Source organism: Manis pentadactyla, chromosome 5, assembly GCF_030020395.1.
Source record: "Manis pentadactyla isolate mManPen7 chromosome 5, mManPen7.hap1, whole genome shotgun sequence".
NCBI lineage: Eukaryota > Metazoa > Chordata > Mammalia > Pholidota > Manidae > Manis > Manis pentadactyla.
In genome coordinates, this window is record NC_080023.1 from 64,302,942 (window position 1) to 64,319,184 (window position 16,243).

General features: G+C 40.5%; 1 protein-coding gene across 2 annotated transcripts in view; it reads left to right on the forward strand.

Annotated features, from left to right (window-relative positions):
• FRAS1 (Fraser extracellular matrix complex subunit 1) overlaps positions 1-16,243 on the forward strand; it is a 441,866-nt gene that overhangs the window by 184,272 nt on the left and 241,351 nt on the right. For both annotated transcript variants that reach the window (XM_057502364.1, XM_036906452.2), the window contains exons 4-6: positions 1,143-1,235; positions 11,570-11,729; positions 13,201-13,334. In XM_057502364.1, coding sequence (XP_057358347.1) covers positions 1,143-1,235; positions 11,570-11,729; positions 13,201-13,334 — 387 coding nt within the window. The remainder of the gene's footprint in view (positions 1-1,142; positions 1,236-11,569; positions 11,730-13,200; positions 13,335-16,243) is intronic.

The following is a 16,243-nucleotide window of genomic DNA, read 5'->3' on the forward strand; positions in this document are numbered from 1 at the left end:
TTTGGTGGGCAATTTTCTGAAAAGTCATTAATGTTGAATAATATGTACAGTTTTATAAAAATTCTATGTCATGTTTTATCTTTTATTAGGCAAATAGGGAGAATTTGATGGTCACTGTTACCAATGTATTTATGTGTTTGGTGGATTAACAGTTGAAAATCTTGGTCTCATTTCTCACCTACTTTTGTGAAGGTAATTATATTAAATTTGGATTTTCTTGTAGGTACAATTTTTTTTTATTGGAAGCAGCCCAACGTATCAAAGAAACATACACACACACACACACACACACATGAACACACACCCCTACACACACATTTTTAAAAAAAATTCTACTGGTTGAGTTCTTCATTGACTTTTATTCTGTGGACAAGCCATGATTTCCTGCCTCTTGCAGGGTTTCTTTTAAACCACTCTTGATCAAAATCATTCAGTTGCCATTCTGCCACATCTCTAGACTTGAGGAGACACGAAGATACATGGTGGGGGCACAAGATGAGTCAGAGGATCTAAAGGAGATTCACTGGGCCCCAAAGACAAATGTGTGTTCTTTGCTCCATAGTTTTAATAACTCTTAGATAAATGGTCTCTTCACAGTGGCAAAAGGATGCTTAGTTAACATGACAACTTCCCAATAAATCCCATTCCCTTGATAGTATCACATCTCGATAGGAAACACAATTTCAATTACAGAAGCTGTGAGCGACAAGGTGATCTTTATTGGAGCCCAGGAATTCTACTTTCCTCTCCCAACTTTGTCCTTCAGTCCCCTGCCCGCCCCTGTGGCTTGCTGCTCTGTGTCCAGGTAAAAGTGAACATCAGAACCTGAGCGTCCGCCTCAATGGGACAGCTAGGGACCTGCTAGCTCTGGACACCTCCCCAGAGTCTTCTCAACAGAGGCAAACACCCCTTTAGGGAGATACAGTTCTTCTCTCAGCCTGAGTGCTTTTCTTGTGTGACACTCAGATGAAGCATTTCCAGTGAATAACATTCTTTGTTACATGTGAGAAGATGTAGACACTTTTCAAGGAAATTTGAAATTGAGATGCAGTGAATGTGAATCTGAGATGATTCGGGGTCCGATGAGCTGCTGTGACTGGTTTGCTGCTGTCGTTTTACATGGAGTGTTTGTAAATGCGCAGGGAGAAGTGCTTCGCATAGGTGCCAACCAGTGCTGCCCTGAGTGTGTGCCGAGGACTCGCGGGTCTTGCCATCACGGAAAGAACATCCATGCGGTGAGTGTTCCCAGACCCGTGCTTGGCTTTGTGTTAGCAGCTCATTGGCAAGGAAAAGCTGAAAGCCAAATGTGTGTTGGCAAGAGAAGCTTACTTCCCTTGTCTGAGTTGTGGAGGACCTGCAGTGCCTTTGACTTTCCATGGGCACTGGGGTGTCTTAGATAAGATGAGACCTGTCCTACTTACTCCATAGGTCTGTGTAAATATTTGTAGATTGAATTTGTGACTGTATAAAGAGTAGTCTGAGAATTTTCATGTTGAAGAAGTTGTGGTGCTAAATAGTACAGTACCACCTTGTCTTTATATACCACGTGCATTTTTTCACTTGATAGTTAACAAACAACCCTGAGCGTTGAGTAGAGCAGAAATTAATACCTCTGTGTTAAAGATGAAAACGTTGAATTGTGAAGAGCTTAAGGTACTTGCCTAATATCATGTTACTAATAAATAGTATAAGCTTGCCTAAAACCTTGGTCTTCTTACTCCTGATTCAGGGTTCTTTCCTTTGGGGCAGAATTTCTAACCCAGCAGTGCTGACACTTTAGGCTTTGTTGGGTTGGGGGTGTCCTGTGCACTCTAGGATATTTAGCAGTGCCCGTGGCCTCCACCCACTAGATGCTGGTAGCACACCCCCCAACCCCAACCCCCAGCCAGTCCTGACAACCAGAAATGTCTGCAGGCATGCCAGATTTCCCTGAAGGGGCCAAATGCTCATCTACCCCTGGTTAGGCCCATAGTCCTAGAAATTGATCTTAGAGTTAATTTATTATCTCTCATTCCAGATCCTCTAGGATTAATTTAGAGATGTTAAACACTGATGAAAAGTGCCATTATGAGGTTCATAATAGAAATTATGAGAATGGAATGGATACAGTTCATCTTCACTCATGTAAATGTTACCCTGAGGCAGCCGGTAAAGTTGATGTGGTGGGAAGAGACTGTTTGCTTTAGTTTGTCTTTCACCTGATACAAAACTTCTCCCCGGTTAGGGCCTCTTCCCATTCAGGAGGGAGCATAGGTTAGTGGAATTTGGTTTATCCTCCCCAGGCTGCTATTCAGTGTGTGCACTTAACACTCAGTACAGCGCACTATCCCTATGGAACAGGATCATCTCACTTGAGCCACTGTCTCCTAATTACCCAAGGAAGCCACTCTTTCACTTCTGCATAATGTGTGGCTGAAAGACACCCAGGCAGGCTCGATGCTGGGAACGGCTTCACACCATGTGTCCCGCTGTGCTGCTTGATAAAGTCTGTTTACAGGGTGGTGTCAGTTCACATGCCACAGAAGGGGGTCCCATGTGGAGTGGCAACTGGTGCAGGGAGACTGGTGATGCCAACTCAGGATGGTCGGAATAGGTGTGTGGTTCAAGGTCAAAGACAACAAGTTGAATCTTTCAGGTGAAGGAGCATGCATACAAAGATCCAAAATAAGGTCAGGATTAGGGGAAAATCTGACATCTCAAATAAGTGGTAATATCAGGAACGTGGGACATCAGAATTCAGTGAATCTCTGTGTGGGCCACTCTAGTGACACTTAACATTTTTCATTCTGCATTAAGTAGTCCTCTTATCTTGATTTAACATGCCCGAGAACATTGATGATACTCCCTGTCACTTTTATCATGACTTTCCTTGTCTCCCTCGTAACCTACCACTTAGCACTGAACTTTTCCCAGAGTAGGTGCTCAGTAAACACGATGACTAGACCACTCAAATAAGGAGTGAATCCCTTTTCCAGTGGATCCATGTCCTTGTCTTAAGGGCACATTGGTAACTGACAACTACCTGTGTGGCTGGGTGTTTCTAGGATCGATAACAGGTTAGAAATCCATTTAGCCTTTATCTGTTTCTGGGGGAGTTCAGAAAGTCCTCCTTCACCCCCACTCCCTTTCAGTCCACCCATTCTGCAGTAATATATCACATGGAAAGCTCTAAACTGGGGAAGAACATATCCACATGTTGTTTTCCCATATGCAACTTTCAAAATGTACTCCCGCAGAAGGTGTTATAATTATATTTTTGGTACTTGATGTAACTGAGAAAAAGGCTGAGTTTCAAGAACTACAGTTTGAAGGGAAAAGAATCGCTAGTGGTCTACTTCTTCAGATAGAGATAGAATTTTTTCTTTTTAAGTTGAAACAGAATCATCTAATTTTAGTCTTTAAAGTAAAAATGATGATGTTTCTTATCTTCTGGCCTTCCTCTCTTTCTTTCTTCACTTCTCTAGGTTCTTGCCAAATCCTTCTTAATATTATTCATGTTTTTGAGAGGTTAAATGCTTGTCTGGGGTTGCTCTGAGTCTAACCTTGACCTGCATCACTAGGCTTTTTCCTGAGTCTTGGGGCTTTCCACTGGCCCCTTTTCAGCTTGCTTAGGAAGCAGTTTCCAGAGCACTTTCCTCTCCCGCTGAACAGCAGTAATCCTCTCTCTTTAGCCTCTGGCTTGCATCCCGTAGGGCAGGTTATGGAGCCTCTCCCAGTAGCTATAAAACAGCCTGGTGTTGTCGGAACTTGGAATGGTGATCTGAAGTGAAAGCTTTCCCCTATGAGAGAGATTTAGAAGTAGCTTTAGGATAGAGTGAGTGTGGCAGGAGGGTAATCAGTTGAAGTAATACTGTCCTCGGAGAATAGGGTTGAAGCAAAGGACAGTCAAGATGGGCCAAGCTCAAAGCTGTGTAAGAGGCCACCCTTCGGTGAAGCGGCCTCACTAGAAGGAGCCGCACTAGAGGACTTCGTTTGCTTGCAGAATAGGCAGAATCTTATATAACCTGCATTCCTGCAAGTCAAGACAAGTCCTGACATCTTTCCTCCCTGGAGTGATGAAAACACTTGAGCCTTTGGCTGACTCCAGGTTATTTGAGAGTCTTACATGTACTTATTACAGCCAGCATTTGGGGGACTGTTTCTCCCATGGCCTCCCCAAAGCTTTCCCTTCAAATTAGTATTTGGATCTCTGCCCAGCCTTGCTAGCCAGGGAGGGAGACAAGCCTGAAGTACATTTTCCCCAGTAGCATTGGAATGCTTCCCCTCTGTTCTTTGTCCCGCAAAGTAGCTTGTGAAAGGGAAGGGAAAGGACCACTAGTCCACCTCCTTTTTCTCTTTACTAATTTAATCCTAGGGCCAGATAGTGTTGTGTCTAAGAAGGTAGTTGTTGAAGATTCGTACAAAAAGAAAAGGGCGGTTGGTTATGCCTTGTGCCCACACTGAGTGAAGAGAGGCACACGGAGGGAGAGGTCTGCCCACTTTGCCTGTCATGAGGCTGAAAGGAGTACTTATTTAGGTGTGTGAGGCAAGAAGTGAACATTGAATTCTGCAGCCTTGTGCTCGTCAAAGGAGAGGATGTGATTATAATGTGAGCTGAACATTCCCAGATATTTAGTATTCTGAATCTATAACTTCATAACAGGAACAAATTATATGAAGAAAAATTATTTTGTTGTTCTGTCGGTAAGCCAGGCAAATAACTTTATGACCTTATCTTTCCTTTGGACTTATGTCAACAGCCAAGCCGGCTTGTTAGTTGGCTATGCAGAAGAATAAATTTAAGATGTCTGCCAGATGCGCTTTGGTCCAGTGTCAAAATCTCATGTTTTCAAAGTATTGATGAGGTTAGGATGGCACAGCTGAAACATTGCTTTGTGTTATCTATCATTCCTTGATTTTACAAAGCTCTATTTGTTGCTACAACATTTATAAAAAGCAAGGCTTTTGTAAATGGGTATAGAGAACACTGTGAAATTTATATATAATTTCCTGTCTACCTACTTACCTATCTGTATTTCAGCATGTGCTGAACTTATCTCTAGTTACCCCCTGGTGAGAGCAGTACCCCTGTTTCAGGGATAAGAGTAGGAGATGAAAATGGAGGAGAGTGACATGACTTTTTGCGAAGAGAGAGAGGCGGGGATGATTCCTCTTCACCCTTCTATGCATTGTGGCTCACCATCTGGAGCTGCTTCTGGGACTCCGACAACAAGCAATGCAGATTCCCTGCCAAATCGTCTTTGTCAACCCCACAGTTCTCAAGTTTACTGCAAAGGGGGAATCCCTGCTTAATTCTATGTCTCTTGAGTTAAATGATAGATTCACATCATTAGAGAGCTTGAAGGTACTGAAGAGATTAGCTAACACAACTCTCTCATTTTACAGATGAAAACATTTGGTGATTGACAGGTTGTTATTATAATTAATTTTTGTGGTTCCTGGGAGGTGATGTGATTGCAAATGTTTAAAAAATGACAGTGTTTCTTAGTGATAACAAAAACAAGCTGTTGTTTTAATGAAGTAAAATGTCTAGATGTTTAGAAGCAATCTTCCAACTTTTAATTAAATAAAGAAGTCATTCAAGTTGTTTTATATGCAACCTTCAAATTTTACTTTACAGGTGTATCTTGTTTGAGTGCGCTTTGTAGCTACTGCATTCTTTAGTAATTGAAGGTCTGTGGCAACCCTGAGTTGAGCAGGCCTGTTGGTGCCATTTTTTCCAACAGCATCCACTTCATGTCTCTGTGTCACATTTTTCATAATCTCACAATATTTCCAGCTTTTTCATTATTATATTTGTTTTGGTGATCTGTGACTAATGATCTTGGATATTACTATTGTACTTGCTTTGGGGTGCCATGAACTGTACCCGTAGAAGGTGGCAAACTTAATAAATGCTGTGTGTATCTGACTGCTCCACTGATCGGCCATACCCTGTCACTCTCCCTCTCATTAGGCCCTCTCAATAGGCTTCCCTGTTCCTTGAGATACAACGGTATTGAAATCAGGCCAGCTAATATCCCTGCAATGGCCTCTGAGTGTTCAAGTGAAGGGAAGAGTGGCATGTGTCTTCCTTTAAATCAAAAGCTAGAAGCGATTAAACTTAGTGAGGAGGGCATGTTGAAAGCTGAGAGAGGCCAAAAGCTAGGTCTCTTGCACCAGTAGCCTTGTTATGAATGCAAAGAAAAAGTTCTGGAAGGAAAGTACACGTCTACTTCAGTGAACACATGAAGAAAGAACAGACATGATAAGAAAGCAAAACAGTCTTATTGCTCATGTGGAAAAGTTTTAGTGGTCTGGATAGAAGATCAAACCAGCCACAACATTCCCTTAAGCCAAAATCTAAGCCAGAGCAAGACCCTAACTCTTCAATTCTATGAAGACAGAGAAGTGAGGAAGTTGCCGAAGAATTTGAAGCTAGCAGAGGTTGATTCATTAGGTTTGAGGAAAGAAACTGTCTCCATAATATTAAAGTGTAAGGTGAAGCAGTAAGTGCTGATGTAGAAGCTGCAGCAAATTATCCAGAAGATCTAGCTAAGGTAATTAATGAAGGTGGCTACACTAAACAACAGATTTTCAATGTAGGAGAAGCAGCCTTCTGTTGGAAGAAGATGCCATCTAAGACTTTCATAGCTAGAGAGCAGAAGCCAATGTCTGGCTTCAAAGCTTCAAAGGACAGGCTGACTCTCGTTAGGGGCTAATGCAGCTGGTGACTTGAAGTCAAAGCCACCAATGCTCATTTACCAGTCTGAAAATTCTAAGGCCATTAAGAAGTATGCTAAATCCACTCTACCTGTGCTCTGTAAATAGAACAACAAAGCCTGGATGGCAGCACATCTGTTTACAACATGGTTTGCTGGAATTTTAAGCCCATTGTTGAGATGTACTGCTCAGAAAAAGCTTTCCTTTCAAAATACTATTTACTGTTCATTGACAATGTATCTGGTCACCCAACAGTTCTGATGGAGATGTACAAGAAGATCAATGTTATTTTCATGCCTGCTAACACAGCATCCAATCTGCAACCCATGGATTAAGGAGTCATTTTGACTATCAAGTCTAATTACTTAAGAAATAGATTTCATAAGGCTAGAGCTGCCATAGACTGTGATTCCTTTGATGGATCTGGGTAATGTGAATTAAAAACCTTCTGAAAAGGATTTGCCATTCTAGATGTCATTAAGAATATTCATGATTCACAGGAAAAGGTCAAAATGACAACATTAACAGGAATTTAGAAAAAGTTGATTCAAGTCCTTATGGATGATTTTGAAGGGTTTAAGACTTCAGTGGAAGAAGTAACTGCAGATCTTGTTATTACAAGAGAACCAGAATTAGAAGAGGACCTTGGAGATGTGACTGAATTGCTACATCCCATGATGAAACTTGAATGGACGAATTGCTTCTTATGGATGAGCAAAGAAAGTGGTTTCTCGAGAAGGAACCTACTCCTGGTGAAGATGCTGTAAAGGATGTTGAAAAGACAACAAAGGATTTAGAACATTACATAAACTTAGTTGATAAAGCAGAGGCAGAGTTTGAGAGGATTGACTCCAATTTTAAAAGAATTTCTACTGTGGGTAAAATGCTATCAAACACCATTGCATGCTACAGATAAATTATTAGTGAGAGGAAGAGTCAATTGATATGGCAAACTTATTTGTTACCTTATTTTAAGAAATTGCCACAGCCACCCTAACCTTCAGCAATCACCACCCTGATCAGTCAGTAGCCATCAGCATCAAGGCAAGACCCTCCACCAGCAAAGAGATTATGATTAGCTGAAAGCCTAGATGATAGTTAGCATTTTTTAGCAATAAAGTATTTTTTAAATTAAGGTATGTGCATTGATGTTTTAGACATAATGCTATTGCACACTTAATAGACTACAGTATAGTGTAAACATAACTTTTATATGCATTGGGAAACCAAAAAGATAATTTGACTCTCTTTATCCCCACATTTGCTTTATTGCAGTGCTCTGCATATACTTAAGGTGTACAAATACAGCTATGCCTGTATTTAAGATATATAAATGATTCATTCAGTATTTTAAACAGTAATTTGCTTTCTGGTGACAAAAAAAATGTTTACTGATAAAAATTTGGAAATTTGAAAAATATAGAAGAAAAAAAAACCCATTAGTAAATCTCCAAACTATGAAAACCACTGCTACTATTTTCTCAGTTTTTTTTGGAGTGAGTGGCAGTGGAGATAGAAAGATAGATAGATAGGTAGGTAGATATGTAGGTAGGTAGGTAGATAGATGATAGATACATAGATAGATAGATAGATAGATAGATAGATAGATAGATAGATAGGTTGATAGATAGGAAGATAGGTAGATAGATTGGTAGGTAGGTAGGTAGGTACAGACAGATAGGTAGGTAGATAAGTAGATACGTTTTTGCATAATTATGATTATACTGTATATATAGTTTGTGTCTTGCTTTTTTATGTAACAGTATGTTGTACTAGTTCCCTAACATACTCTTGGAGAACATCATTTCTTATTAGGCATTTGAGAAGCTTCCAATTTTCACTAAACTATTTCCAATTTTTCGACAAAGAACAATGAGATGAAATTCCTTATATTTACCTTTTTTTGTGTATCGTTAATCATTTTCTTCAGATAACTTCTTTAAAGTGAAATGAATAGGTCAAAGCATCTAAAGATTTTTAGTATTGAAGCTGCACCTGTGGTCATTAAAATTCATTTTTAAGTTAGTCTGTTTCTAATGATAAACCCAGTGGGAGTATCGTGGATAGTGTAGCCTCTTTTCAAGTGTGATCACCTTGGGCTGCCCCACCTGGCTGAGTTATTCCAGCTGCAATAATGAGGGAAAGCCTTGTGTCGAAGACTGCTACTCTGTTGCGGCTTCACCAACAGTAGCTACTATGAATTTTAAGCTCTTTCTTTATTTGATATTATGAAATATTATCCATAATATTTGTTTGCATTTAATAAATTTGAATATTCTATAATATTCTATATATTATTATTTATATTATAAGGGTTAAATGAGATAGCTTGCTAAGAGTCAGCAGGCAGGAAACGCTCAATCCTCTCTCCTTTTTCCACTACATGAGTTCTTGGAAACTTATTGCTATTTTTTTCCATTGGGATATTTTGCCCCTTACTGCTTATAAATGTTTTTATATAGTAGATGTTAGTTCTAATTAATATAGTTTGCAACTTTTTGTCAGTCTGTCATTTGCCTTTTAATTTTGTTTATAGTGTGTTTTTGATAGACCTTAACTCATTAGAACCTATCAATTTTTCTCCTGTAATTTCCTCCTTTGCTTTTATGCTTAGGCCTTTCAAAATAAAAAGGTCAATTGTCCCCTATATTTTATTAGCCAATAGTTTATTAGCAAGTTGTAGAATTGCACAGTTATATGCTGTACTAAATGTGAAATTTTATATTCAATTATAGAAAAAGTAAAAATTGATGGGAGAGGACTTGGCCTTGGCATCCATGTCCATTCCTATAATCACAATTGGCACATAGGTATGAAAAGGAGGAAGGCCGTGAACTCATGCAAGGAAAGAGGGGAGAGAATGGAGTGTCTCCTGTCTGCTACCCTAACTTGCTGACTTTTTAACAAGCTACCTCATTTAACCATTATAATAACCCAGCAGAGGAGATGTTGTCATGCTCTTTCAGTTTTAGAAAGATTAAGGTACTCACCCACAGACCCCAAGGCAGGGAGGGCCAAGCTGGGATCTGAACGTGCATGTATCCAAGGAGATCCTTGGTTTGCCCACTCAGTGAATACTTTTATTATTGTCCTCGTGTGTTCCCAGTGAGTTCACTTCAAGCAATGTAATCTTCAAGATAGTCAGATGAGGACTTGGTTCCCAAATATTTGGATGACTTTGACTACCTATTACTATCACTGTTACAATAATAGTGCAGGTTATTAATAATTTCTAAATATCAAACTTGGCATGCTTGCAACCTGGCAGCAATTTGCAGAATAAAGGGGTACTGACTTGTTTAGGTAAGAGAGTTCTTTCATGTCTGAGAGAGATGAACAATTGCTCTGGATGCTGGCTTGAGAGAAGAAAGAGGATGTTTATTTTCCATGGTTTTCGGTGACATAGTTGTAACCCCCAGATTACATTTAAATGATTGAGTGCCTGAAATGTGTGATGCTTTTAATAGAAGTCTGTATGTGATTTGTGCTGAAATAGATATCATCATATACTACATTTAATAGAGGCAAGGGAAAGCTTGTTTCAATATTAAAGAAAACATTATAGAAGGAAAACTATATTCATTAAGTTATTTTTTCCTACGTTTTCTAAAAGGCCACCTTTATTGCAGTCTACCATTTAGAACATAACATTTTGACAGCTACTTCCTTAAACAATCAACGTATTTGTAGCTTCTTATATTCAGAGTCACCCTGCCTCACTCTGCATCACATTTGAGGGTGGCTCATTTATATACTTTTGGTACTCAGCAAATCACACTATAACTCAAAACATGGATCTATTAGGACACTGATAGAATGCCAGTGCTGGGAATGTATCCCAGTGTTGCTCCAGGGGAAAAGGTGTTCCTGGCCCTGTACGAATCCCCTGTGAAGCTGGTGAAACCAAAATGAGTCAAGGGAAAGAGTGGTTTGGGGGGAAGGCTTATTATTTCTTAGTTTGCTCGAATTCACTAGCTAGGCCTGGCCCTGTCTGTCTCCTCTGGCTGCTGCTCACACTCTGCCTCCTTGCGCACTCCCTGTTCCCTCCTGCCCCTTCTGGGAGGAACTCCACTAGCAGATCCTTGGTGACTGAGAGATGCCAGACTGATTCCGTACCAAGAATGGAGTGGAGGGTAGAGTGGCCATTATCTCTCCACACCTTGCTTGGGAGGCTGCAGTGGTAAACATCTATTGATACGCACATGGACTAAGGCTAGGTGGGAGATGCTAGAAATTCTGCAGTTTACCCCACACCCAGCCTACAGTGGATCAGGAACATTCAGTTTCTGCAGGTGGGCACACTCTGGGGACTGAGTTGGCTGTTCAGTTAGTGGGAGAACTGGATGGAGCAGGGGCCTCCTGCTCCCGTTACACTTTCCTCAGGATCATGAGATCAATGGCGGGGGGGGGGGATGGGAGGGGAAGGAAGTGTGAGCATACAAGTATGGGAACTAATCAAAGTAAAAAGTAAAGACAAAAACAAAAAAGAAACAGGATTAGGCTGAGAACTACTGAAAATTAAATAACCATTATAAAGAATTCAGTAAATGTGTATGTGTGTATATTTTACTTTGGGCTTTATAGAATTTTTTAAATGATGGGATTGGGATAATTTTAATTTTTTGTGCTTTTATGAAATTTTCAAATATAAATCTAAGGGATAATGAAAAGGAGAGTCAGGTTTTTTAATAGGTCTCTGACATGGAACATTGCAAACCCTGGTCTCAACCTTACAAGCCTAGAGCCTTTTTTCCACCTTTCCTGAGCTTCAGCCTTATTTGTGTTAAGAGAAAGCTTTTTCTGTTTGGTCAAATGAAAGCCTATATTTTGACAATAACCTTACTTTTCTTTTTTCCCTTACACTCAGCACGGGACAGAGTGGGCCTCCTCCCCGTGTAGCATGTGCTCTTGCACTCACGGAGAAGTGCGGTGCTCCCGCCAACCATGCCCCCCGCTGCTGTGTGGACACCAGCAGCTGGAATTCATCCCTGAGGGAGGCTGCTGCCCAGTCTGTGTGGGCCCTGGGAGTAAGTATGTGCCTGGAGAAAGACACCCTCTTTGCCTTTGAGGTGACATCCCAACCCTTCTCTTTCTTGTTCGATGTGGCTCAAAATCCCAACCCCATTCCTTACTGGAACCGCGATGTACCCGACCCCATTCCTAACCGGAACAGATGGAGCCTTGCACTTGACAGGAAGCAATTTTGCAGAGAGTGAGGTTGGAACAAATCTTTAAGCTCCATTCCAAACTTGGGATTCTCTGAGTCTCTGATTTATTTATTTTTTTGCCTTGGCCAGATGCAACCCTCTGCAGTCATAGCTCCTGAGAAGGGAAGGGAGGAGGAAAAAGATCTTTGATATGATTCCATAAGGGCAAGCTGGTTCCTCCTATCTCTTGGAAGAGAGAAAAATGAACAAATCACTTCTCTGTAGTTTCACTAGTACTAATTCTTCTGGCTGGTCTTTGAGATGACATAGCATCTTTCTCTAAGACACACAGAACAGGAAATAGGTGTTTAATTTGTCTTTCTGGCATCTTCACTGTGGAGGTAATGCTGCTTATAAACAGAGGCACGGTTCAGCAGGCCAGGGGCACACTTCCAGGCCCTCGCCTTGGAATCCACATTTGGTCCAAATACCCCTTTTATTACGTTTTATGGATGTATGTCCTGTTCCATGTTTATAACTAAGGAGTATGTACTTCATGGTAAGTGCCACCCACCAGAAAAGGACTGACAGCTGCTTTGGGGCAAATGACCCTGCAAGTAAAAATTCTTGAACAGAGTTTGGGGAGGTGGGGTGGGGAGTGGGCTGGGTTTGTGGGATCCTTTCTTACATTTTAGGAGGCTTTCATGTTAGCCTCCACGAGAAACACATATTAGAAGCATTTTTCCTGAAGAGATTGGGGCATCAGCCAGGGCCAACTCTGTAATCTGCTGGTGTGACACAAACATGCAGGACCCCCTGTTCACAAAGCAGTGACAGGGAGAAAGCTTTCTCTTTTCTTCCGTGGTCTTTCTCACCTATCATGCTTTTAGTTTGCTATTTAATGTCACACATCCTCAGGCATGGGGATACTTGCTTGGGAGGGATCCCCCACAGAATCCCCCTGCAGTTGCTGCCTGGGGCACATACACTCCCTGGCACCCCCACTCAGGGCCCGCTGTGATTTTGAGGCTGGTAGTGTTCAGTGGGTACAGGTTTGGGAGGGACTGAGAACCCATCCCAGGAAGACAAGGAGGCAGTGGCAAGTGGGACCACATATAAACTGAGGCCCTAGACCTCAGCACATGCTGCGTGGTCTCATTGGACTTCACTTACAAAACTCAGAGCTATGAAGATAGCTTATATAGTTACAGCAGTATGCTAACCCCCAAGCTTGGGGTCCCCTCCTTCACACAGGCCCTGTGTGATTGCACTGGTCAGCACACACCTGCAGTCCACCATGGGATCAGCAAGTTCAATCCCCACTGTAATTCTTATTTCTCTGACCTTCCAGAACCCTGTACCTATGAAGGCCGAGTGTTTCAGGATGGGGAGGACTGGCCCCTGAGTCGGTGTGCCAAATGTGTGTGTAGAAATGGGGCCACACAGTGCTTTGCAGCTCAGTGTCAGCCTCTGTTTTGTAACCAGGTAAGGAAGACAGTATTTGAATTATTTGACTGAATCCTTCACAGACTGTGAACGCCACTGTTCAGGACCTTGGAGTCTCTTCTGAGATTACATCAGGCGGGCCTGGAAATCTTAGGAACAGTAAGCCAAGGCTGTTCTGTTTTCCTTGTACTTTTGGAGACCATCCCTGAGACAGTTCTTTTACCCGTTTAAGCTAGAGAGGTCTCATTATCAGCTGTTTAGGCTAATTGTTACATAATGAAACTCAGCCTTGAGGGTACCCACAAAGAAGCTGCCAGCTCCAATTGCTGATGTTCCAAAAATGTCAAGCTAAACATCTGGAAAATGCAGTAATATGATCATTTATGTTATTTTTCAGTGCGTATGTACAGTCTGCTTTTAAAAGTCATATGCATGTCTTTGAACATGATATCTACATGTACACTATTTAATTCTTATAAGATAATGATTTTAGTGATCAAGGAATTTTCTCTGGGGAGGTTTATCATATTCGGATGTTATTCTTCATTTAAAGCTGATCTGATTTTTAAAATGTCAGGCTTTTCATATCACATAAATTTAAAGAGAAAATCAATTGCAAATAAATGGGGTATACATAGTATTTTATAGTTTTTAACTTTTCCAGAGGCTCCTATGGATGTTCTCTGGAAGTTGACAGATAACCATGAAAGGAGTTTGCCTCCAGTGGAAAAATAGCTCATTTTTGATCAAAGGCAAAGCTGGAAGCCAACATTCAGCTGACACCGAGCAGTGCTTTGGTTCAGATAAAGCAAAATCAATGACATGGCATATTGTGGCAGTTGGGCAGTATTTCTAAAGGCAGACAAAAGGCAATTAGACAGGAAATGCTAAACAACTACAGCAACAACTGTGTTCACGTCATATCTCCCAGTTCTTCACAAAGTCTTCTCCTGGCTTTAAAACTACAAATGAGGTTCTTGGTAGAGTTACACAATATCTCACACTCAGAGGACACTAGTGTTTTGATTGAGCACTTTCCAGGATTTAGTCTCCTTGTGTATGATGTGTAATTAAGCAGTTTGCCACCATTACACTAAGGAAGGTGGGAGAGGCGTGGCAGAGACACCACATTGTGAACCTTCTGCTTTCAATCTTTGAAAATTTAGTCATGCACTGAATATTAGGGGCTAGATTTTGGAATAATTTAAGGTACCAGCTCCTACCGGCAGAAGAACAGACCCATAGATCAATGGAACAGAATAAAGAATCCAGATATAAACCCATGCATATGTCATCAATAAATGTATGATAAAGGAGTCATGGATATACAGTGGGGAAATGAGTCTCTTCAATAACTGATGTTGGGAAAACTGGACAGATACATGCAAGAGAATGAAACTGGATTGCTCTCTTAAACTGGTGTGCTCCACACACCAAAGTAAACTCAAAATGGATCAAAGACTTGAATATAAGACATGAAACCATACAACTATTAGAAGAAAACATGAGCAAAAATCTCTTGAACACAAGCATGAGCAGTTTTTTTTCTGGACACATCTCCCCGGGCAAGGGAAATAAAATAAAAATGAACAAGTGGGACTACATCAAACTAAAAAGCTTCTGTACAGCAAAGGACATCATCAACAGAACAAAAAGATAACCTATGATATGGGAGAATATATTTGTAAATGATTTATTTGATAAGGGGATTTAACACCAAAATATACAAATAACTCACATACCTCAACACCAAAAAAACAAACAACCTGATTAAAAAATGGGTGGAGGACCTTAACAGACGTTTCTCCAAAGAAGAAATAAGGATGGCCATCAGGCACCTGAAAAGATGCTCCACATCGCTAGTCACTGGGGAAATGCAAATAAAAACTGTAAAGAGATGTCACCTCACACCAGTTAGAATGGCCACTATCCAGAAGACAAGAAATAATGAGTGTTGGTGAGGATGGGGAGAAAAGGGACCTTCTCACAATGTTGGTGGCAATGTTAATTGGTGTAGCCACTGTGGAAAGCAGTATGGAGGTTCCTCAAAAAACTAAACATAGAAAACACTGTACAACCCAGTAATTCCACCTCTAAGAATTTACCCAAAGAAAAGAAAATCTCTGATTCAAAAAAGATATGTGCACTGCTGTTTACTACTGCATTATTTGCAATAGCCAAGATGTGGAATCAACCAAAGTATCTGTCAATTAGATAAAAAGATAAAGAAGAGGTGGTATATGCACACAATGGAATATTATTCAGCCATAAACAAGAAAGAAATCCTAACGTGCGGTAATATGAATGGGCCTGGAGAGTATTATGCTCAGTGAAATAATCCAGATGGAGAAAGACAGATACCATATGATTTCACTTATTTGTGGAATCTAAAAACAATACAAAATGAACAAAATAACAGTAGACTCAGAGACCCTGAAAAGTGACTGTGGTTACCAGGTGGAGGGGTTGGGGTGAGTGGGTGGGAAGAATGAGGGGGATAAAAGGGCACAAAAAATCTCAATCATAATACAAGTTGGTCATGGGGATAGTAGTATAGCATGAAGAATATAACCAATAATTCTGTAACATCTTCCAATGTTGACAGTAACTGCATGAGTTTGGGTGAGGATTTAATGAGATGGGTAACTGTTGAACCACTGTGCTGTATACCTGAGACTAATAGAAGATTGCATATCAACTATACTTTGATTTTAAAAAAAGAAAAAGAACCAATTCCATTTTTAAAAATATTAAATGTAAATTCTTGCTTGATACACAGAGCTCACTTACAGTTTGCATTGACATATACAATTAATTTTAACAGATAAAATTTGGTACCATACTTTAGAGCTAATTGATTTGCAAGCATTTTGATGTCTTGGAAATAGGTTGAGTTCATCATTAAATCTATATTTTTGAGAATGCATTTTTTAAAAAAGCATCTGTCA